General features: G+C 40.7%; 1 protein-coding gene across 1 annotated transcript in view; it reads right to left on the bottom strand.

Moving 5' to 3' along the window:
* SLC35F3 (solute carrier family 35 member F3) overlaps positions 1–11,819 on the bottom strand; it is a 404,451-nt gene extending 392,632 nt beyond the window's left edge. Inside the window, exons 1-2 of the mRNA XM_025392151.1 lie at positions 11,401–11,819; positions 10,773–11,002 (exon numbers count right to left, since the gene is read on the bottom strand). Coding sequence (XP_025247936.1) covers positions 10,773–11,002; positions 11,401–11,453 — 283 coding nt within the window. The 5' untranslated portion in view covers positions 11,454–11,819. The remainder of the gene's footprint in view (positions 1–10,772; positions 11,003–11,400) is intronic.
* Positions 11,820–24,871: the final 13,052 nt, after the last annotated feature.

Genomic DNA, 24,871 nt, shown 5'->3' with positions numbered 1-24,871 from the left:
ATAAAAATAAATAAGTAAATGAAAGATTTTTACATTTAATAGTTAATACAACAAAATATCGACTTAAAGTAAAAGTGTTTGAGGTTGGGCACAGTGGCTCACGCCTGTAATCCCAGCACTTTGGGAGGTCAAGGCAGGTGGATGACGAGGTCGAGAGATTGAGAACATCCTGGCTAACACGGTGAAACCCCGTCTCTACTAAAAATACAAAAAATTAGCCAGGAATGGTGGTGGGCACCTGGAGTCCCAGCTACTTGGGAGGCTGAGGCAGGAGAATAGCGTGAACCTGAGAGGCAGAGCTTGCAGTGAGCTGAGATTGTGCCACTGCACTCCAGCCTGGGCGACAGAGCAAGACTCTGTCTCAAAAAAAAAGTAAGTGTTTGAATAAACCTTTGAAACTAGTTGTTCTGGAATATGACATTTAGAAGTCTTCAAACTATTTACCTGGCCTATTCTTTAAAGAAAAGAAAGTATATAGGAAGGGACTTCAGTTCTTCCTTGGTACTCACACTAGTGTAATGCACTTTTACCATGGAAAATGTTTATTAAACTCTCACACGTGTACAGCATGAACAGAATACTGCACAAAACTCAACTGTCCCATACCTACTGATCTGATTTGGCTGTGTCCTCACCCAAATCTCATCTTGCATTCCCACATGTTGTGGGAGGGACCTGGTGGGGGATAACTGAATCATGGAGGCAGGTCTTTTCCATGTTGTTCTCATAATAGTGTATAAGTCTGATGGTTTTAAAAAGAAGAGTTCCCCTGAGCAAGCTTTCTCTCTCTTTGCCTGCAGCCATCCATGTAAGACGTGACTTGCTCCTCCTTGCCTTTCCCATGATTGTGAGGCTTCTCTAGCCACTTGGAACTATAAGTCCAATTAAACCTCTTTCTTTTGTAAATTGCCCAATCTCAGATATGTCTTTATCAGCAGCATGAAACAGACTAATACACCTACCATCATCATTCTATTCCTTTTTTTTTTTTTTTTTTTTAAGGAAAAAAGCACTTTTTTTTAAAAACAGGAATTTGCTCTGTCACCCAGGCTGGAATGCAGTGGTGTGATCATACACACATCACTGCAGCCTTGAGATCCTGGACTCAAGCGATCCTCCCACCTCAGCCTCCAGAGTAGCTGGGACTACAGGTCTGCACCACCATCACTGGCTAAAAACAGGACATCTTAATGTACATGCATCAAAAGTGAGCTGCCTCAATTTCTGAAAAGAAAGTAAGGCAGCAAAATTGACATACACTAAGAAACATTTTTCTTCTGACCCTTTTGAATAAAACTTTGAGGACAGACCTGAACTTTTATAACACCACATTGTTACAAGTAGATGGTGAAGAAAGATAAAAAATAGTTTCCTGATAGATCCTGATCTGGTCAAGTACTGGAAATGGTACCTAGCAGACTGACAAGGAGAAAATTTGAATGTCACAGAAAACATTTGTCAAAACCAGAAAACTGTTCTGAGCAGTTGCACTAAGTATCTCTGTCTGAGGAGTCCAAAACAGCCTCTAGCCTTTAACACTGCAAATCACCTGAGGAGAGCAATTCTTTTCCTCCAGTCTCAAATGCTGTCATAAATTAAGCTGCATGAAGGAAAGATCTGTGCCCATGTCCTAGGCAATTGTTTCAGTGCTTGCCACCATCATCCACCGGAAGAATTTACCAGGTTCCTAACTGCACAAGTCCCTTTCTAGGTTGTGCAGTAAGATAATGAAACAAAACTGGTTCCTTGCTCGATTAATCAATGCACATTCACCACTGCTTTGAACCAAAATACATCATGTGAAAAAAAAAAAAAAAGAAATATTGTTCATCCTCCTGCTGTGGGACAAGTAAGTACTTAATCCAGCTCAAGTGACTGGGGGTCCATATCTTTGTGAATCTCTCCAGTGACTGAGGCTTCCTGACCTTATTTATGATCTTAGTAGTCAGAAAGTGATTTTGTATTTCCAGTTGAAGCTTCATTGGTACATAGATCCTTATTTTGTCATGCATGGGCTTGAATGGAAATGGCTCTGAAATCCTATCCAGAAAGGAGGCTGCAGTTGCATGGAACAGAACCTGGTTTCTGCTCACTTCGCAGGAAGAAGGCTGCTGCTTTGCAACAGTGGTGTCTCAGGGGCTTGGAGAAGAAGCTGCAGCAACACACTGATGTAGGACGGAAACAGGCCCCAGCATGGAGTCCTGGAAACCACCACTGCTCTCTCTGGATTACCTGACACACCTGCCGCTGCCTTCTTTTATGTAGACTAGCTTTCTCTGCCTCTCTATCCATATGGGAGACAGACCAGCCTCCTCCACTCAATAGACCACTGTCAGACTAGACCCCAACTTTCTGGTGTTAACCTCGAATTGGAGGAGAGAGGAGCTGAGTGAGTTAGCAAGGATCAGGAGTCTACCCCTGGTCTAATCTACACTGCCCAGGAGGAAGATGATGCCAGTCTGGCTGCTAAGGGCCCAAACTGAGGATGTAGTGCAGGGCAGTTAAGGGGTCTTGAGCTGGGAAGACATTCCAAAGGTGTCTGCTCTGATGGTTCTCATGAAGACATGTCACGTTCTTACCTAATCTCCTCCTCCCCAATCCTTTAACCTTCTCTGTAGAACACATGTTTGATTCCATTAATACATTTTTTTCTTGTTTCCCTAGGCCTTGTTCATTTTTTCCACATCATTTTTTAAAGTTATCAAAACTGAACAGAACACGCCAACATAAGATTGGATAATGTAAGCTCTAGGAGTGTGATTACTTTTTAGCAGAGTTAAAGTGAAGACTGAAGGGAACCAGCAATGGGAGTCCCATTTCTTGACAGAGGAATGCAATTAGAAGTGTCTCTATGCAGGATAATTCTGGAAGATGCTACAGAAATGTAGATGCTTACTTAGGAGCCATTTGTGTAGGTGTATGAGGAAATGGCCACTTAGGCCTTTTATTAGTACATTGAACAAACGTTTATTGATTGAGATGCTCTGTGCACTGTGGAAGAATCACCAGAGTTCTATATGCCAAGACCACAGTGAGGGGTGGAGACATAATAACAAGCCCTGCTCCTAGACAGCTTTCTATCTGCAAGAGCTTCAGCCACTTTCTTAAACTAGTCATGACTATGTAAAAGAGGTGACAACACTACAGGAGATGCAAGAGGACCTCCTGTAATCAGGAAAGGCTCTCAGGAGGAGGTGACACTTAGGCTGGGACCTGGATGAGGAAGGTGACAGGCATCAGATGACCGGTACTGTAATGTACTGTAGTCTGTTTCTGCTCACAAGTCCAACTTCATACATTACACTCCCGCCCCATGATGTTCCAATCAAGCGGAATTACCTTCTAGCAATAGCTGACTACATTCCCGTGCACATGCTGTCCCTTCACCTGGAATGCAAACCTCCCCTCTATTTCTGTTGTGAATGACTCCTCCAGCTGAAGAATGAACTCACCGATGTGAGAAAGGGCTCTCCAGGCACTGCAAACTGATCTTTATCGTACCATACAAGCACTTCGGATTTCACCCACTTCAGTAAGTAAACTTTTAGGGCAAGGACTGTGTCTGCCATCACTAATCTCTGCATTCTGGCACAAAGTAAAAGCTCAAAAGATTTGCTAAAATAAATGAATATAAAGGTGCATTAATAGATCCCAGCTGTACAGACATTGAAAGAGTCCTCCCTTATCTACGGTTTTGCTTCCCACGGTTTCAGTTATCCTTGGTCAACCATGGTCTGAAAATACTAAAAGGAAAATTCCAGAAACATATCACAAGTTTTGAATTGTGTGCCATTTTGAGTTGCGTGACGAAATCTTGAATCTTCCCACTTCGTCCTACCCAGGATGTGAATCATCCCTTTGTCCAGCCTATCCACGCTGTCTACACCACCTGCTCACTACTGTCTAAGAAAAAATCATGTATATTGGGTTGAGTACTATCCACAGTACCCACTGGGGGCCTGGAATGCATTCTCCCTCTGATAAAGCGGGACTACTGTATTTCATTTAATCTTCATGACAATCCTAGAAACTAGTTCTATTATCTCCTTTTTTATTTTTATTTTTTATTTTTAGATGGAGTCTCACTCTGTCTCCCAGGCTGGAGTGCAGTGGCACGATCTCGGCTCACTGCAACCTCCGCCTCCCGGGTTCAAGCAATTCTCTGCCTCAGCCTCCCGAGAAGTTGGGATTACAGGCACCCACCACCACGCCCGTCTAATTTTTGTGTTTTTATTAGAGACGGGGTTTCACCATCTTGGCCAGGCTGGTCTTGAACTCCTGACCTCGTGATCCACCCACCTTGGCCTCCCAAAGCTTTGGGATTACAGGCATGAGTCACCGTGCCCAGTGAAACTAGAGGCTGATAGCAGTGAACTTGTCATATAGCTATGAAGCTGGGATGTGAATTCTATTTCCTCTGCTCCTCCAGACATTAAAAAAAAAACTGAGTGGACACCCCTCAGCTTACAGTAAAATGCTTAACAAACATCAATGGTGCATTTGCATGCGAATTTATGTTTGAACGCAACTAACCTGAATGTTTCCAGCTGCTTAAGGAAAGGACCAAGGCTCAAAGCTGGAGTGTTTTAACTACACTCTTTTTAATGAGATCCAGGAGGGACTTCTGAAGAGCGATGAGAACTCTCCTTGCCCATGTCTCCTTAAAGCCTGGAAGACTTCACTTCCCTGGAGGTAAGGCCATTTCCCCATTACCACCACATGCGTACTTCAGATTTCACCTGCTCTAGTTGGAAAGCTTTTAGGGTGAGGACTGTGTCTCCCATCACTTATTTCTGTATTCTTGCACGTAGTAAATGCTTTAAAAGTTTGCTAAATGAATAAATGAAAATAGAGGCACATGAATAGGTGTGAAGGATTTCTAACCCCATGGCAGATGTGAAGGGTTTATAACCCCACGGCAATGATCTGAGTGAGCTGGGGTCACCTCGTTTCCTTAAAAGATAATAGTTCTGCATTTTCATTACATCAAAACTCAGAAACTGTTTACTAAATTGTTAGCATATGTAGGAATAAAATTAATTATCTGACCCAATAAAAAACACTGTGGTCTTAATGCTCAACTCACCACCCCCTCAAGCCCTCTAATTATGTTCCTTTAAAATCTTTTCCATCTCATATTTCATATGCCAAGCTCCATTCTAGAATAAACTTTTACAACCAAATTATACATCTCTTACAAGTGGGTCATTTTTGAATTGCTGACCTGACCTTTACTATTTTAGGAGGATCAAACAGAAGTTGCTCACCATGAATTCAATGATACTACAAGGCACTGTTCCATTTAGCACTGGTCTCTACGCCAGCACCATATACTCACAGTTCAGTGTGAACTAACAGGGACACTAGGAAGATAGCCTTTCCCCATGAGCCCTTCCCCCTCACCTCATACAAACCCTTTACAACTTTTAAACCTGGAGAATCCTGAAACATGCAATTTCCTTGTCACCAGGTGTGTTATTCAGTGCCCTACATTTTTTCAGCTTGAACTAGAAAACCTCCACCCAGATAAGCTGGGATTTATTCAGTAACCTGCATGTTCCTGCCCCAGGTTCACATTGCCAATGGCGGGTGGAGTGGGTTAGAGATAGTCGGTCTTTTAAGACTGACCCTCTCTCCATTTTACAAATGACTTAAAACTCAATCCATTCACATTCTGAAAAAAATCATTTAAATCCCAACATACCAGAACCTGTAGTGAATAATAGTTGATATTCAACAGAGTGTATAAATCTACTCAAATGATAATTGCACTTCATGTTAAGCAATAAGCATGACCCCCTTCAAGAAAGCTATTCCTAAAATGTTTTGGGGTCTTTTCTTTTTCCCAGAAAAGGATTTAAGAGTTCACTATTTGAAAACATTCTTTAGGGAAACCTTTTGGAAAGTAAAACATCCTGCCCACCCTTAGAATGTGTGTGTTCTAATGCAGGTTTGTGTTGACCTGTATTTCTAGATGAAGGCACACCTGGACAGTGCCTCTGCCAGCACTTCTCTCTCTATTCTGAGATACACTGAATGCTGGAAAAGGTTTGCTAAAGGAATAAATGAAAATAAAGGTGTATTCATAGGTGTTCCTTCATCCTGCAGCAGAGCCTCTATCTGGAAACTCCAAGATATGTTCCTCCCATCATCCCTGTGTAGAAATGCCAGCGGCTGCCCCACCCTATCAGAGGCCTGGGGCTGGCTGTCCACTATACAGATTTTTCCTGGTCTTTGATTCTCCTCCTCCCTTCTCTAGCCATCTCCTCCCTAATTGGTGTCCACCCCAGAGAAATGAGAAAGGAAAAGGAAGCAGAAGATGTTTTAAACAGTCATTTCTCTTCTACTGGGGCAAAAGTAGGGAAGAAAAGGAAGTTATTAAAAGAAACTGTTCAGAGTCTCCTGAATTCTAAAGCACATCCTACAGGGTGTCAATTTATGATGATTGGTTGTGGAATCATGCCAGCTGCAGAAGGAACAGGCTCTTCCAAATCTTCAGAAGACACTTGTACTGCCAGTGGTGATGATTACTTGATCTGGCCATCCTGAAAACCTAAAAAGTGGCCCAGGAAGAAAGGTGAAGGAAGGAGAGTGTCAGGAATTTGTAAGGTAAGCCTGTGTGTTTAGCATTACTGGGCAGCAAAAGAGAGTTCTACTGCAGCACAAATTTGGGGGCTACCCTAAACAAGTGGGTCTTAACTAAAGGCTGCCCCCCATGGGATACTGTGGTTGCTACAACTTCGGGGGCAGGGTGGTAAGCTACTGACATCTAATAGGCAGAGGTCAGAGACACTGCTGAACATCCTACAATGTACAGGACAGCTCCCTACAACAAATACGTATACAGCACAACGGGTTAATAGTGCTGAGACTGAGAAACCCTGGGCTAAACCAAAGCTTATCACCAAGAATTCTGGTCCAGTCTGTGGTTCAGGAAGCACTTGTGATGGAAGAACCAGGAAAGAGGAAAGCAATTCCACATAACAGGAAGTCAGCATGAAGAAGTAAATGATACAAATCACTACAGAGGCACATTCAAAGTTCCCTGTCCCAGAGGTCAGTATTTCAGGCAGCAGCCATCCATCTATTCAACAAATATTTATTGAGCCCCTCCTGTGGCCCAGGTGCTTTCTGGGCCCTGGATTCACTCACAGATGATAATTTGAAGAATTCCCAGGAATACTGCCAAGTGGTTTGGTTCAAAAACATGCAATGTGGAGCTTGGAGGACTTTTGCCACTGTGAAGAGGAACTGGGCCCTTCCTGCTTCCTTGTTTATAGTTTAATTCTCAGTTGAATGTTTCATAAAAGCCATCCCTTTCAGACCTAGGAGGCTTTGGGATTTTTAAAAAAGAATCCGAGGCTGGGCACGGTGGCTCACGCCTGTAATCTCAGTACTTTGGGAGGCCAAGGCGGGCGGATCACGAGGTCAGGAGTTTGAGACCAGCCTGACCAACACAGTGAAGCCCTGTGTCTACTAAAAATACAAAAATTAACCAGGCATGGTGGCGGGGACCTGTAATCCCAGCTACTCAGGAGGCTGAGGTAGGAGAATCGCTTGAACCTGTGAGGCAGAGGTTGCAGTGAGCCGAGATTGTGCCACTGCACTCTAGCCTAGGCGACAGAGCAAAACTCTTTCTAAAAAAAAAAAAGAAAGAAAAAGAAACTATTATTGGGGTAAGTTGGATAAATTTTAAGCCAGGCACGGTGGCTCACAACTGTAATCCCAGCACTTTGGGAGGCCAAGGCAGGCAGATCACGAGATCAGGAGTTTGAGACCAGCCTGGTCAACATGGTGAAACCCCATCCTTACTAAAAATAACAAAAAATTAGCCAGGCATGGTGGTGCTAGTCCCAGCTACTTGGGAGGCTGAAGCAGGAGAATTGCTTGAAGCTGGGAGGCAGAAGTTGCAGTGAGCTGAGATCATGACATTGTACTCCAGCCTGGGTGACAGAGTAAGACTCTGTCAAAAAAAAAAAAAAAAAAAAAAAAAAATCCTTTACAAAATTCTCTTGTCTAGAGTGAAGCTTGTGAACCCAAATGACTGAGTTGAGAATATTGAGCAAAGGTAATTTCTGTACTGTTCACAATTACCTCATTTATCTTAACAACCCAAACAAAATCTAAAATGAAGAGGATACAAATGAATATTAGGTCAATCAAATGATTTATTCTGCTACAAGGGCAAGTGACTCACATCTCTCAAAGAGTCTAGAAACTTTCAATGGCAATTCCTTCAGTTAGGACGTAGATAAATACTTTGAAAGATGACTGAAAGGTGACATAATAGCTTGGAGCTTCCATAACTCACTCTGGAGATCATGAGAATTTTTTTTTTTTTTTGTAAACATCATCTCTCCCCATTTGTAGAGTACAATTACCAACCAACAAATAAAGCAACTAGGTGACGCCTACAGGTAATAGATAAGCGTCTTTATTATTATTAATTGAGTAGAAATGGCAAACAGCAAAAGTTCTGCCTTAAAACCTGTTTTGGGCCGGGTGCAGAGGCTCATACGTATAATCCCAGCACTTTGGGAGGCCAAGATGGGTGGAAAACCTGAGGTCAGGAGTTTAAGACCAGCCTCGCCAACATAGTGAAACCTCATCTCTACTGAAAATGCAAAAATTGGCTGGATGTGGTGGCGCACGCCTGTAATCCTAGCTACTCAGGAGGCTGAGGCAGGAGAATCGCTTGAACTCAGGAAGTGGAGGTTGCAGCAAGCCAAAATCGCAGCACTGCACTCCACACTCCAGCCTGGGTGACAGAGTGAGACTCCCTCTCAAAAACAAAACAAAACAAATAAACAAACAAAAAAACAAACAAAAAACCCTCTTTTGCTACATTAATACATTAATAAAACATTACCCTCTCTAAATTTAAACATAACACCTAATCAATTCACCAAAATGTCAGTTGTCACCTAAAGCGTTATAGTAACAAGGAAATACCTTGGAATAAAGAAGAATCCTCACAGGAATAGAGAGAGTGGAATGAGTTGATTTTATTCATATTCAGTGACCACTGTAGCCTTGCCTGCTAATATTTACTCTTCCAATGAAGCCTCAGAGAGAGGCATTTAAGAATACCTCCAGTGATGCCAGGGACTCCATTTCCACATAGCCCTTATCTTCTCTTCATTACAAAATATGTTTGTACTGAACAGTCATCACTGCCGTAAGCTCTCTGCCAAGTCCCCAAATCACAAACCTTGGTGATAACTTCCACAAAGCACATGCAGCCAGTCACAAATAGATTTATAAAGACAAAACCTTTTTATGACTTCAAGCACTAAAGAGATGACTTTATGAAGGCTGTCCTTTATACCACTGTCTTTTGTTATTAAGGAAGCAGAAAATGGAAATAAGAATAGAAAATTGCTATTTTCTAACAGAATTTTAGAAAGCAAAAATAAAAATTGAGTGTTCCATCCATGCCCATAAGAAATATGGTTTCCGATGGGGTTTAATTTTTGTTATCCCATGCCCAGGGTTTTCCAACCAAAAAGAGAATTTGGCCCCTTGTCTTCCTTTTGTAATCAGCTACAATTTTAGCAGCAGAGGCAAGAGATTGGAAGAGATACAGATAATTTTTTTAAAGGCTTATACCCAATGAAATGCAGTCTTTTAAAAGCTGCATGAAAGCAAAACATTCAAATCCTGTTTCTTCCTGAAAATAATTTAAAACTAACCAGCTCACTGCTAGCATACCACTGACCTTTGCCTTGGACTCGAAGGTTTTAGGAATAATCTAAAGATAGACATTTTTTTTAAGTGATGAATATTATTAAATTACAAACGCCCGTTTTTCCCCTAAAGACCAATAAAGAATGTTTCAATTTTAAGCAATAAAAGGTAGAAAAAAACTCAAAATCAACAAGCTATTAATCTAGTCTTTATTTCAAATGAAAGAAGTCAAGGCCCATTTCTCATACTGACTGAGGTGGCAAATGGCCATCCTTTATGTCAAACTACAGTGATGAGACCACCTAATTATGGTTATATGTATAGATATCTGGACTTCATCATAATCAACCTCTCTCTTGCAAAGTGAGAAAAAGAAATGTACATCGAATTAGTCGTGGTGACATAAGATAATGTCTGTCTAATTGATCATAGCATCCTCAAAGCCATTAGCTGGGACCCACTGGTAGAAAACCATGTCAGCTTCTCCACCTGACACCAAACATTCATCTTGCTTGACCAACACCACTAACTAGAGAGATCCCTAGACAACCTCCTTACTGAAGGCTGATAAAATCCAGGGGAAAAGGGCGTGAACAGCATCTAAAATGAAGACCCCAAGAATTGTTCTTTATCATCTGGGCTAGGAGATGCAAGGAAGAGTTAAAATCCTGGCTACCTAAATCAGTATCTCCAGCTGAGCCTGGTGAGACCTGACCCAGGACCCTGTGAGACTTTCTGATCCGCGGGGAAGCTACACTGTCCGGGATACTCTGAGTTTCTGATTTGTTTCCCACGGTCTGCCACATAAGAGTGTCCCCAACATTTGGAGGTGGAGGGATAAGGATACAGAGAGATCCTGTGTGTGGGAGAAGAAGGAGTGTAAGAGAACGCATCAGAAAGCCTCAGAGGTCCAGGAGAACTCCGTCTCCAGGCCTCTTCCTCAAAGTTGCAAACCTGGGTCTGTATCAGCAGGCAGGGCGGGAGGGGGTGGCTGGACGCCTCGCTGCATGCGCTCCCCGAGGCTGCTGTCACAGTGGTAACGAGACGGACCGGCGGACAAGGAAAATGACCGGAGGGGGTCTTACTTTTGCAGCTCGCTGCCCAGGGCTGGTAGCCATAGTAGCCAGTGATGCGCAGGATCCGCTCCTCGATGGACGTGAGCCCCACGGGCCCGCTGGTGAGATCTTCCACGGAGCGCGACCATTTCAGATCCTCCTTAATCGCCTCGTCCACCACCAAGTACTTGAGCTGCCGGAGCTGGGGGCTGATGTCGGACAGTCTCCGGGGGCTGACGTCCGGTGACCGCCTCATGCCACTGAGGTCGCAGGCGCCACGGGCAGGTGGGTGGACACGGGGAGCGTGGACAGAGAGGAGGGGATTCGTGAGGAGCAGATCTCAGGGCGAGAGCAAGAGCGCGGCCGGCGCCCTCCGGGGGCGAGCGCCGCGGCAGAGCCCGCGCTGCTCCCTTCCCGCCGCCACTCACCCACTTCCCCGGGCAGCTGTCCCCAGTGCCCTATCCTGGGCGCCTCGGGCCAGTGCGGTTTGGAGCGAGTGGCGAGGGAAAGAATGACTGAAACTTCCCGAGCAGCTCCGCCGCGCGCGCCGCCCTTCCCCGAGCCCCAGACTGCCCAGTGTCCCAGCTGCGAAGGGCCACCCCGGGGCTCCGGCCTCCCGCCCGCCGGCTCGCTCACCCACGCCCGGGGCTCTACTCACACAGCGATGCTCTTTCCCCTGGGTGCGCCGCTGGGAAACTCTCGGATCCCCATAGGCAAAGACAGAGTGGGGCCGGCAGCTCCCAGACTTGAGGCGGAGGGGCCGCGGGCCGGAGCTCCCTGCAGCCGCTAGCCAGGGGAGACTGGGGTGCGCTGCCCACCGAGGGTCCGCGCAGCGCGGGTCGCCCCGGGCCGCTTTGTGCGCGCCCGCGCGGTCTGTCCCCGAGCGCCTCCGCGGCGTGCCGCACGATGCAGGCGCGGCGGCTCAGCCCGGAGACTCCAGGCCGGCCCGAGCGCTCGCTGCAACGACCCGGCAGCCGAGGCAGCGCCGCGCCCCACGCCCGTCACCGTCGCCGCCGCCCTAGCACACCGCGGGCGTGAGTCTCGCGGAGCCCGGGAGAGCCCTCCCAGCTGTGCGCTCTCGAGGCACCTGGTCGGGCGGGGAGGCGTCGGGTCGGGGCGCACAGGAGGGCCAGGCGGGGGCGCTGCTGCCCACCTCCCACCTTCCGGGCGTGCGCTCGGCCCCGGAACCCGCACCTCGCGCCCGCGCTCCGCGTGGCAGCCTTGGGGCACGGGACGCGTTCCTCTGCCCCTCTCTTTTGACTCAACCCCTGCTGCTCCTGGTTCAGTACTTTCTCTCTCTCTCTCTGTATGTATTTATGTGTCTGTCTCTCTTTCTCTAAACTAGCAAAACTACTTGGAAAGAAAGAAACCTGGTTCCACGCTCAGCATGCCTAGTGAATAAATGGCGTTTCATAGACAACGCTGAGACACAAAATGTATTAATCTACTACGCTGTGGGGATGTCTCAGTCAGACCTGGTCCTCAGAGAGCTTACTTTCCCACTGATGATGCAATTACGAAATCAGTTATCTCTTCATAGATTTCCATTTTAAAAGCTTCTCATGTTTTTCCTTACCACCCCACCGCCCCCAACGGCCAAAAGACATTCTCTCCAGACTACCTAATCACCTTTCGTAATATTATTTTTCATCGGGGCAATTTTAGGAAAGACAGAAGTATGTGGAAAAGAAAATACCCATTATCCAGCCAAAAATGACGACTTTCAATTATAAACGTATTCTCTTCCAGGCTTTTTTTCCAATGCAAAATACAGTTGTCCCAAAAATCGGAATGAAATTGTACACACTACTTTATGTACTGCTTTTTTATATTAAAATCATATTGTGTAGCAGCAAACTATGAATAGAAGGGAACTTTCTCAACTTGAAAAAGAACATTTACAAAAGCGTACAGTTAACACCATGCTTAATGGTGAGAAACTAGAAACTTTCCTGTTAAAATAAGGAGTAGGGCAAGTATGTCTCTACTCAGCAATCCTTTTCAGCATCGTACTGAAAGTCCTAGCTAATGAAATTAGACAAGAAAAGGAAATTAAAAGTATACGTATTGTGAAGGAAAAGGTAAAAGAAAACTATCTTTGCAGCTGACATGACTGTTGATGTAGAAAAATCTCAGTTGACAAAAAAAAAAAAAAAAATCCCTCCTGTTACTAATAAGCAATTATACAAGGATAATTGAAGGATACAAAATTAATGTGCAAAAGTCAACTGCTTTTCTATATACCAGCAATGAACAATGGGAATTTGAAATTAAAAACACAATACTATTTATATTAGCACACCACTGTAATGAAATATTTAGGTACAAATCTAATAAATATGTACACTATCTATATGAGAAAAGCTACAAAACTGTGACAAAAGAAATCAAAGAACTAAATAAATAGAGATTTTGTGTTCATGGATGGAAAAATTTAATACTGTTAAGATATCAGTTCTTCCCAACTTCATCTATAGATTCAAAGTAATTCCAATCAGAATCCCAGGAGGTTATTCTGTGAATATCACAAACTGATTCTCAAGTTTATATGAAAAGGCAAAAGACCCATAATAGCCAACACAATATTAAAGGAGAAGAACAAAGTCTGAGGACTGATATTGCCCAGCTTCAAGACTTAATATAGTTACAGTAATCAAGACAGTGTGGTATTGGTGAAAGAGCAGACAAATAGATTAATGGAACAGAATAGAGAGGCCAAGATAGACCCACATACAGTCAAGTGATCTTTGACAATGAGCAAAAGAAATTTAATGGAGAAAAGGTCATCTGTTCAACAAATGGTGCTATAACAACTAGACATCCACTCACAAAAAAAAAAAGAAAGATAGAGACAAAAAGAAAAAAAGCTGGATACATAGATACAGACCTTACACCTTTCACAAAAATTAACTCAAAATAGATCATAGACCTAAATATAAAATGCAAAACTATAAAACTCTTAGAAGATAAAAAGAAGAAAACCCAGGTGACCTTGGGTTTGTAAATGACATTTTAGATACAACATCAAAGGCATGATCCATGAAAGTAAAAATTGATATTGGACTTCGTTAAGATTAATAACTTCTGCTCTGTAAAAGACACTGTTAGAACAATGGGAAGAAAAGCTACGGACCAATAGAAAGTATGTCAAATCGTATACATGATTAAAACTGTTATAAAAAATAAGAATAATTAGAACTCAACAATAAGAAAATGATCCCAACTAAAAAATTGGCAAAATAGTTGAATAAACATATCACTAGAGATGATACACGGATGGTAAATCAGCACATGAAAAGATGCTCCACATCATACATCATTAGGGAATTACAAATTAAGACAACAAAGATGTATTGCTACACACCTACTAGAATGAATAAAATCCCAAACCCTGACAACATCAAATGCTGGCAGGATGTGGAACCACAAGAACTCTCTCATTCATTGCTGGTGGGAATGCAAAATGGTACAGCACTTTGGTAGACAGTTTGAGTTTCTTACAAAATGATTCATACTCTTACTATGCAACCCATCAGTTGTGCTCCTTGATATTTACCTGGATGAGTTCAAAACTTAAGTCCACACAAAAATCTGCACACAAGTGTTTATAGGAACTTTTTTCATAATTACCAAGATGTCCTTCAGTAACTGAATGAATAAACACACTGTGGTACATCCACACAATAGAATATTCAGTTCAGTGATAAAATGAGCTATCAAGCTGCAAAAAGACATGAAGGAAATTGAAAACTTATTCCCAAGTGAAAGAAACCAGTCTGAGAAAGGCAAAACTATGGAGATAGTATAAAGATCATTGGTTCCCAAGGGTTGGGGAGAGAATGGGATGAACAGGCAGAATATAGAGGATTTTTAGGGCAGTGGACTGATTTTGTATAATACTGTAGTGGTAGATATATATCATTATACATTTGTCAAAACTCAATGGATGCACAACTCTAAGAGTTAACCCTAATGTAAACTATAGACTTTGGGTGATAGTGATGTGTCAATGTTGGCTCATTATTTGTAACGAATGTACCACTGGTGCAGGATGTTGATGTGGGTGGAGAGAAGCTGTGGGTGTGTGACAGGGGGAAGGTATTTAAAAACTTTCTGTACTTTCTTCTCAAATTTGCTGTGAACCTGAAATTGTTCTAAAAAAAAAGTCTATTTTAAAAATTTCATTATGCTGCTTTTCTATATCACTATGTTCTTCTAAAATATTTTCCAGTTTCATTAAGGTTAAGTGACAAATAGAAGTTATATATACTTACAGTGTACAACATGATGTTTTGACATATGAATACACTGTAAAATGATTAAATCAAATTAATTATCATATCAGACACCTCAAACACTTAACATTTTTTTTTGTTAAGATAACATGTAAGACTTACTCTATGAACAGTTTTCAAGTATACATACATTATTGTTAACTATACTCACATGCTGTATGTTAGAACTTTAGATCTTATTCACCCTGGCCAAATGAAACCTTGTACACTTTGACCAACATCTTCCCATTCCTCCTCATAGTCACAGCTTCTAGCAATCACCATTCTGCTCTCCGCTTCTATGAGTTCAACTTTTTAAAATGTTCCACTTGTAAGTGAGGTCATGTAGTATTTGTCTTTCAGTGCCTGGCTTACTTAGCACAATGTCCTTCAGGCTTATCCAAGTTGTTGCAAATGACAGGATTGTCTTTTTTTTTTTTTTTTTTTTTTTTTTTTTTTAGACTGAAGAGTATTTCATTGCATGTGTGTGTATAAATACATGTGTATATATAATATTTTATTTATCCATTCTTCCATCGATTGGCACTTAGGATGATTTCATAACTTGACTATCGTGAACAGTGCTGCAATAAACATAGGAGTGCAGATATGTCTTGATGTACTGCTTTCATTTCTTGTGGATATATTCCCAGAAGTGGGTTTGCTGGATCATATGGTAGTTTTATTTTTAGTTTTTTCAGTTACCTGCATACATTTTCCCATAATGGCTGTATTAATTGACATTCCCACCAACAGTGTATAAGAGTTCCCTTTTCTCCACAGCCTCACCAATACTTGTTTTTCTTTTGTCCTTTTGAAAAAAGCCATTTTAAAAGGTGTGAGGTGATATTTCATTGTCATTTTAATTTGCATTTCTCTTACAATTACTGACATTGGGTATTTTTTCATATACCTGTTGGCCATTTGTATGTCTTCTTTTGAGAAATGTCTATTTCTCTCCTTTGTCCATTTTTTTTTAAATTGGGTTTTGTCGCTACTGAGTTTTTGTGTTCCTTATGCATTTTGGTGATTAACCTCTTATCAGATATATGGTTTACAAGTATCTTCCTTCATTCCTTATGTTGTCTCTTCACTCTGTTAATTATTTCCTTTGGTGTGCAGAAACTTTTCAGTTTGATGCAACCCTATTTATCTATTTTTGCTTTTGTTGAGTGTGCTTTGGGGGTCATATCCAAAAAATTGTGAAGTGAAGAGTTGATTTTTTTAAAAAAAAGCAAAATTGACAAACCTTTAGCTAGACAATCTAGAAAAAAGAGAGAATATTCAAGTAAATCAGAACTGAAAAAGGAAGCATTGCAACTGATACTATAGAAATACAAAGTATCTTAAGAAGCTACTATGAACAACTATACACTGACAAACTGGATAACCTAGAAAAAAATGGATAAATTCCTAGAAGCATACAACTACCCAGACTAACTAATGAAGACATAGAAAATCTGAATAGGCCTATAATTAGTAAGAAGATTGAACCAGTAACAAAAATCCTCCCAAGAAAGAAAAGTCCAGGACCTAATGGCTTCACTGATGAATTCTGAAAAACATTTAAGAATGAGTTAATGCCAAAACTTCTCAAACTCTTCCAGAAACTTGAAGAGAAGGGAAGACTTTTGAATTTATTTGAAGAAGCCAGCTTACCATAATACTGAAACCAGAGAAGAAGGCAACAAAAAAGGAAAACTATAGACCAATATCCCTGATGAACATAGATGCAAAAGTCCTCAACAAAATACTGTCAAGCCAAATTCAACAGCATATTGAAGGGATCTTACACCATGATTTTGTGGGATTTATCCCTGGGATGCAAGAATTGATTAATATACACAAATCATTGTGATATACCACATCAACAGAGTGAAGGACACAAAACCATATGATCATCTTATTAAATGTAGAAAAAGCACTTGACAAAATTAAATATCCTTCCATGATAAAAGCTCTCAACAAATTAGGCATAAAACGAATATAACTCAACATAATAAAATCCATGTATAAAACCCACAGCTAACATTATACTCAATGATGAAAAGTTAAAAATGTTTCCTCTAAGATTTGGAACAAGACAAAGATGTCACTCTCATCACTTTTATTCAGTATAGTACTAGAAGTCCTAGTGAGATCAACTGGACAAGAAAAGAAACAAAAGAAATCCAAATTGGAAAGAATGAAGTAAAATTGTCTTTTTTGGCAGATGACATTATCATATATATATATAAAATATATCATATATATGATATATATATCTCCCTAAAATCTCCAACAAAAAACTATTAGAACTAATAAATGAATTCAATAAAGTTACAGGATACAAAATCAACATACAAAAATCAATTGCTTTCCTATACACCATACACTATCTACAAATATATGAAAAAATATTTCAAGAAATAAATCCCATTTATAATAGCTACCAAAAAATTTAAAAATTTTAGGAGTAAATTTAACCAAAGAGGTAAAAGATTTGTTCGCTGATTTTAAAACATTGATGAAAGAAATTTAAGGTGACACAAATAAATGGAAATATATCCCATGTTCATGGATTGGAAGATTAGTATTGTTAAAATGTCTATAGCACCCCAAGTTATCCACAGATTCAATGCAATCCCTATCAAAATTCCAATGACATTTTTTACAAAATAGAAAAAACACTCTTGAAATTTGTGTGGAACCATGTAAGACCCTGAAAAGCCAAAGCAATCTTGAGCAAAAACAATGAAGGTGGAGGCATCACACTAAATGAGTTCAAAATGCACTGCAAAGCTATAGTAATCAAAACAGCATGCTACTGCCATGAAAACAGACCTATACCCTAATGGAACAAAAGTAAGAGCCCAGAAATAAACAGGCACATTTAGTCAAATGATCTTTGGCAAAGATGCTAAGAACATACAATGGGGAAAGAAAAGTCTCTTTAATAAATGGTATTGGGAAAACCAGATAACCACATGCAGAAGAATGACATTTGACCCTTATTTCACACCATATACAAAAATCAACTCAAGATGGATCGAAGACTTAAACATAAGACCTGACACTATCAAACTCATAGAAGAAAGCACAGGGAGAAATCTTGACATTGTTCTGGGTAGTGATTTTTTTGGATAAAATATTCTCACTTGCTGTATTGTTATTGTATAGCTGTTATAATAATAAAACTACAAAGCCATTATTTTAAAAGTAACAAGTAATACCTGGATGTATAAATTAAAAATAAGATCCTCCATAATTTTACACAAATTTGACTCTTCTTTTTGTGAGATCCTTAGAAATAAGGTGCTCTCTCTCTCTTTCTGTGTGTATGTGCGAACGCATACACACTTTCGTGTGTGCCAGAAAGCTTTTAATCCCTTTTTCTGAGACATAGGACAAAACTCCTTTTTTCCTTATACCTGAAGTATCTCATCTTAAGCAAGTCTTGAACGATTACAAAGAACACCTTATCAAATGTTGCTCAGAGCATCCTTAGGGGATCACTGAGCACAACCCGACAGGAGATCACTCATGACAGTTGTTTAAATGCTAATTCTGAATCATCACCTCTCAATGTGGGCATGGGAGCTGTAAATTTCATTGAATTCCCCAGACAAACTTTATGCACACTAATGTTTGAGAACCACTAATGTAAACAATGACTGAAGTTTTTTAGCTCAAAATCTTCCCCTTGCTTTTAAAATCCCATTGTGTAAACTTTGGGTAAGATTCAGGCCTAACAAGAATATAGGCCTCTCCCCATTTAATCACCACATTCTGTCTCTTAGGCTGCTGTAACTCTGGGTAAGGTCTGTAACCTTTCTATCAGTTCCCTCATCAATATAAAAGGGAGGACCTTGTAAGACTGTTGTAAAGATACAATGAATTAATACATGTAAAGTGCTTAGCACATGCCCTGTACTCAATAGATCTGAGCTAATATAATTAGCAGTGCAGCTAAAGGTTGACTTCAGCTTTTTGACAGCCACATGAAACTGTTGACTCATACCCAAGTTTCATGTTGACTAAAATCCCTATTTAAATTTTACATGTGCAGTTGCTAAGCCACATCAATCTCCTCTCCCTTTTTAAAAATAAATAGCTTGGGGTTTGGAATCAAATACAATGGCTTAAATACTGGCTTCTCCACTCACCAGCTGGATAAACTGGGAAATGTATTTAACTCCTCCAATCCTCATTTTTCACATCAATCTCAAATGGTTATTATAAAGATTAAATGAATTGAACAATTAAGAAGTTAGCACAGTGCAGAGTCTGAGTTTAGTGCTCAGTAAATATTGCAATGATCATTATTGTCACTTCTGTAACATTTCCACTTGTCAAATGTAGCCATTTCCATAACATCTCAGGAAGCTTCTGGATCTGGACTTTGTCAGCCATTGCAATTACTGCCACTGCTACCACCAAATGCTACAGGGGAACCTCTTTTATCTCTTTACCCCTTGGTACCCTCACCTCTCCAGACAGTTCTCTTTATGGCTATAACTCTCAAGTTAAATATTTTGGCTTGGGCCATGTGATACCAGGTGTGCATTCACTAGTTGAGGCCAGCAAACTACTCTTCCAACCAGCTGTGGTCAACCAGCATTATACCATAAATGTAACATTGCCGAACAGCTACCATAGGTTCTTCTATTATCCATATGTCAATTAACACCTAATGCTTTGCATTTTGGCACAGTGAATATCAGAAGTAGGTTCTCACTGGTGAAAATTTTGCTTTTTAAATGGCATCTATAAGTGTAAGAAATTAGTTTTCCTTGGGGAATTACAGATGTACATGATATGTGGATTGGATACAATAGTTCAGAGATCCTCTCCATCAGGTTACCCAGGATTTAACTTCTATTCTTAGGGATAGTACCAAAATTTGCCATCCTTTTTCCAGCAAACTTTTATATAATTTTAGTTGCCTGATGTCAACTCTAAGATTAGTAGGGCAGGGCACAGTGGCTCACGCCTGTAATTCCAGCACTTCGGGAAGCTGAAGTGGGTGGATCACCCGAGGTCAGGAGTTTGAGACCAGCCTGACAACTATGGTGAAAGCCATCTTTAATAAAAATACAAAAATTAGCTGGGCATGGTGGCGCTTGCTTGTAATCTCAGCTACTTGGGAGGCTGAGGCAGGAGAATCACTTGAACCCGGGAGGTGGAGGTTGCAGTGAGCCGAGCAAAGAATCCTGCTCTAGAATATTGTTGCTTCTGAGTGAGCTTTTTGTTTTTTTGTGGCTAGAGGGCCTATAAGAACAGAATGCTGCCCTTTGTGTGAGTGACATTACAGGCCGTATAAACATTTTTCTGAACACTTGCTAGCAAATGCTGGTTGTTTAATAACTGTGCATGTGTGGTACAATTTGGTGTAAGCTGATTTTATTATAACCTGTAGACATTGTGGGTGCCTCAAGAATATCAGTAAGATCTTAAGACCAGCTCTGCCTGGGATATTCAGAATCCTCAGAATCACAAAAGGCAATAGCAGAAATTCTCTATGCTCCTTGTTCTTAAAGTTTATAGTTCTTCAGAATCACCTCAGACGCTCCTTCAAAATGCAGGCTCTCATATCCTATCCAATTATAGGGAGGGTTCCCCCGCCAAGTAGGTCTGACAAGCTAAATTTTAATAAGAAAACTTGATGAGGCTGATGTAGATGATTAGTGAACTACACACCTTAGAGACGCGAGTGTCTCAAAACCATGTGGAAGCATTTTTACACGCTAATTTCAGACTGCTCTTCAGATCCCTCAGTAAGAAACTGCTGTGTATGGACTGCATTTAAATATTTTTTAAAGAGCTTCTCTGTGGTTCTTTAACATATTCATCATAGCTATGTTAAAGTTCTTATCCGTTAGCTCCAATATTGAGGTCATCTGTGAGTATGCCTCTATTGTCTATTTTTCTGTTGATTTTTGGTCATATTTTCTTGCTTATTTGCTTGTCTAGTAATTTTTCCCTATTCTAGATGTTTTGATTTGAAACACTGTGGAGCCTTCAGATGATTGTATTCCCCAGAAGAAAATATTTTCTTCTTCTGTTAATCAGGCAGAATGACAAATAGGACATCTTAACCTAATCAGAGAGTAAACTGGCTTGAGGTTTAATTGCAGTTTTAGTAATGTTCTAGCTCTACTTTTCCCTTTTTCTTTGTGCATTGTCCTCCCAGAGTTTTCACAGCAAGAAATCTATCCCTGCCCTTCAGAGATCCCCAACCCAGGTCTCCAACCACCTACCTTTAAGGCTTTAAAAATTGCTAAATAGCTTAAGAGAGAGACTGTTGGCATTTTTGAGTCAGGCCCTCTCTCAGTGAGTCTTTGTTGCTTAATCACCACTAAGATATGGCTTCTTCTGTCTTTAGAAGTTTTGACCTATTTCTTCCACCTCTCACCCAACCCCAGAACTTAGTAAATATTCCATGGGGAAAACTTGGGGCCCTTTAAGTTTCCAATTTGTCCCCCAGCTCTGTTCCATCACTAAAACCCGCACTAATTTCATTGATCTTGGGAAAAGGCCCTTTTCCAGGGTCTTTTTCAACCTTTGGCTTACACTCCAAATTGGCAAGTGCTCCCCATTATAAAACAAATCAACAAAAACCAAACAAAAGGCTGCTGGCAACTATCAGCTCATCTTAGAATAGAATTAATTCTCTAGATTATTAATTCACCTAATATATATTCCTTCCACAGCTTTCTGATGTCTTTAAAAATATTATATACTGGCTTTTCTAATTGTTGGCATTCCAAAATTTGCTACATCCTATCTACATGTAGATATATTCCTGATACACAATTTTATATATGTTTATCTATTTTTCTTTTTCAAAACATTTGTGTAACTATATCAAAGCTAACACATTTATCAGGATATATTCAGAAATGTAACATGTAAAGATGCTTTTCCCCTTCTGTCTTCTCTATGGTTCCTGGGTTAATTTGAAGGAAAGGGGTCAAGGATAGAAATGATCATGCACTGGCTTCATTTTGCTTAGTTGGCACTGTCTTCACTTTTGATTGATTTCAGTTCTGAGACCAAGGTTTCAATAGCAACCAGTCAATGTGTCTGTACCCTCTGTCTAAAGGAATTATATTCACTGCCTGAATGAAGTTATGTGCTTTTCATTTTCTTACCATACTAAAACCTCAATGAGTAGATTTCTTCAAATGAGTTCTGGGTTGAAAGCCAAGCTAATCATATGCTACTTTTAAATGAGGAATATATTCTGCATATATGTTTCTAGCTTACAGTCAGCCCTCTGTATTTCTGAGTTCTGCGTTGTTGGAGTCAACCAGTCTCAGATAAAAACTATTTGGAAAAAAACACAGTACAAAAGAATACAAATTTAAAAATCAACACATAACACACAATATACCCAGATAACAAACCTGCACATGTACCCCCTGAATCTAAAATAAAAGTTGAAATTGTAAAAATAAAAATAAAAACAATGAAAAAACCCAGCATGTTATAACAACTGTTTACACAGCATTTACATTGCATTAGGTATTATAAGTAATCTGCGGATGATTTAAAACATTCAGGAGAATGTGTGTAGTTTATATGCAAATTATTTGAGCAGACATGAGCATCTGCAGATTTTGGTGGGGTTCAGGGATAAAAGGGTTGTCCTGAAATCAATCCCCCATGGATAATAACTGTATTTTTTAAATCACCAAATGAAAGTTTAACTCATTAACTTTTAAAAATAACTTTATTAAAAATGTGTTTTTTGACATGATAATGATTTTTTTTTATAAAAGGTCCAAGTTTCCTGAAATATTTAGGGCATTTACATATATGTCTATTTTTAAATTAATTAAATAAAAATTTATTGAGTACATGCTGTGTGCTAGGTTCTAAGCTGGAGGCTAGTAATACAAATAAGATAGTCATTTTCTGCCCTTAATAAACCTGTAATATAATAAATAAGCAGACAAACAATTGCAATATAGTGCAACATGGGCCATGGTGGATGCATGCAAATGACACTAGGGAAGCATGCAGGAGGGATTTATAAGTCAGTACTGGAGAAAGAGTGAAGAAGATGGGGCACCAGAGAGATGTCAGATAAGGCATCCTAGATTAGATGACTGATATAGTTTGGCTCTGTGTCCCCACACAACTCTCATGTCGAATTGTAATCCCCATGTGTCAGGGGAGGGACCTAGTGGAAGGCAACTAGATCATGGGGGTGGATTTCCCCCATGTGTGTGGGAAGTCAGGGACCCTGAATGGTGGGACCAGCTGAAGCCACGGCAGAAGAACATAAATTGTGAAGATTTCATGGACATTTATCCCTTCCCCAATCAATACTCTTGTAATTTCCTATGCCTGTCTTTAATCTCTTAATCCTGTCATCTTCATAAGCTGAGGATGAATGTCACCTCAGGACCCTGTGATGATTGTGTTAACTGCACAAATTGTTTGTAGAGCATGTGTATTTGAACAATATGAAATCTGGCACCTTAAGAACAGCATAACAGCGATTTTCGGGAAACGAGGGAGATAACCTTAAAGTCTGGCTGCCTGTGGGCAAGCAGGACAGAGCCATATTTCTCTTATTACCAAAAACGTGTAAGATAAATATCACTGAATTCTTTCCCCAGTAAGGAATATTAGTAATTAACTTCCCTGGGAAAAGAATGCCTTCCCAGAGGAGGCCTCTAAGATGGCCGCTTTGGGGGTGTCTGCCCTATGCAGGTGTAGATAGTGATGAAACAGGTCCTAATCTCCTGCAGTGCCCCCAGGCTTGCTAGGATTAAGAAATTCCAGCCTGGCAAATTCTAGTCAGACTGGTTCTCTGCTCTTGAACCTTGACAGTGCGTGCACAGCAGGACATGGAAGTTCATTAGTGATTCTAGTTTTGCCCTGATCTTGTGATCTCGCCATGACCTCCTGCCTGTGATCTTTTGTTGCCCTTAAAACATGTGATCTCTGTGACCCATACCCTATTCGTACACTCCCTCCCCTCTGAAAATTGCTAATAAAAGCTTGCTGGTTTTACGACTCAGGGGGCATCACGGAACCTGCCGACACGTGATGTCTCCCCCAGACACCCAGCTTTAAAATTTCTCTCTTTTGTACACTTCCCCTTTATTTCTTAGACCAGTCGACACTTAGGGAAAATAGAAAAGGACCCATGTGAAATATCGGGGGCTGAATTTCCCCTGATACTCATGCTGTTCTCATAACAGTGAATGAGTTCTCATAAGATCTGATGGTTTAAAGGTGTGGCACTTCCCCCCTCACTCTCTCTCTCTCTCTCTCCTGTCGCCCTGTGAAGAAGCTGCTTGCTTCCTCTTCACCTTCTACCATGATTGTAAGTTTCCTGAGGCCTCCCAGTCATGCTTCCTATGTAGCCTGCAGAACTGTGAGTCAATTAAACCTCCTTTCTTCATAAATTACCCAGTCTCACATAGTTATTTATAACAGCATGAAAATGGACTAATACAATGACACAAATTAGTTTTGAAAAATAAATAGAAATTAGCCAGAAAAACAAGAAGAAGGAGTTAAAGAAGGAAAAAGCAATAGGTACAAAGCCCTGGAGGTATAAGACACAACCTGTTTGGAGGGCACAGTATGGATGGGGAGGCTGTAATAGGTGGAGAGGGGAGACGCCACAAAGAGCTTTGTAAATAAAGCCACCATTATTACTTCTTGGAATACTGAAGTAAAATCCTAACTGGCTCCCCACCACATTCACTCCCTCTACCTCCTTAGCCAGAGCAATCCTTGCAAAGGCCATTTGATAACATCACTTTCCCACGTAAAGTTCTTTCAATGGTATCTTATTTATTTAAGCAAGAGACCTGTATTAGTCCCTTCTCATGCTGCTAATAAAGATACACT

This window comes from Theropithecus gelada, chromosome 1 (assembly GCF_003255815.1).
Source record: "Theropithecus gelada isolate Dixy chromosome 1, Tgel_1.0, whole genome shotgun sequence".
Lineage (NCBI taxonomy): Eukaryota > Metazoa > Chordata > Mammalia > Primates > Cercopithecidae > Theropithecus > Theropithecus gelada.
The sequence above is the reverse complement of the archived record's forward strand: the minus strand, read 5'-3'. Positions and strand labels throughout refer to the sequence as shown.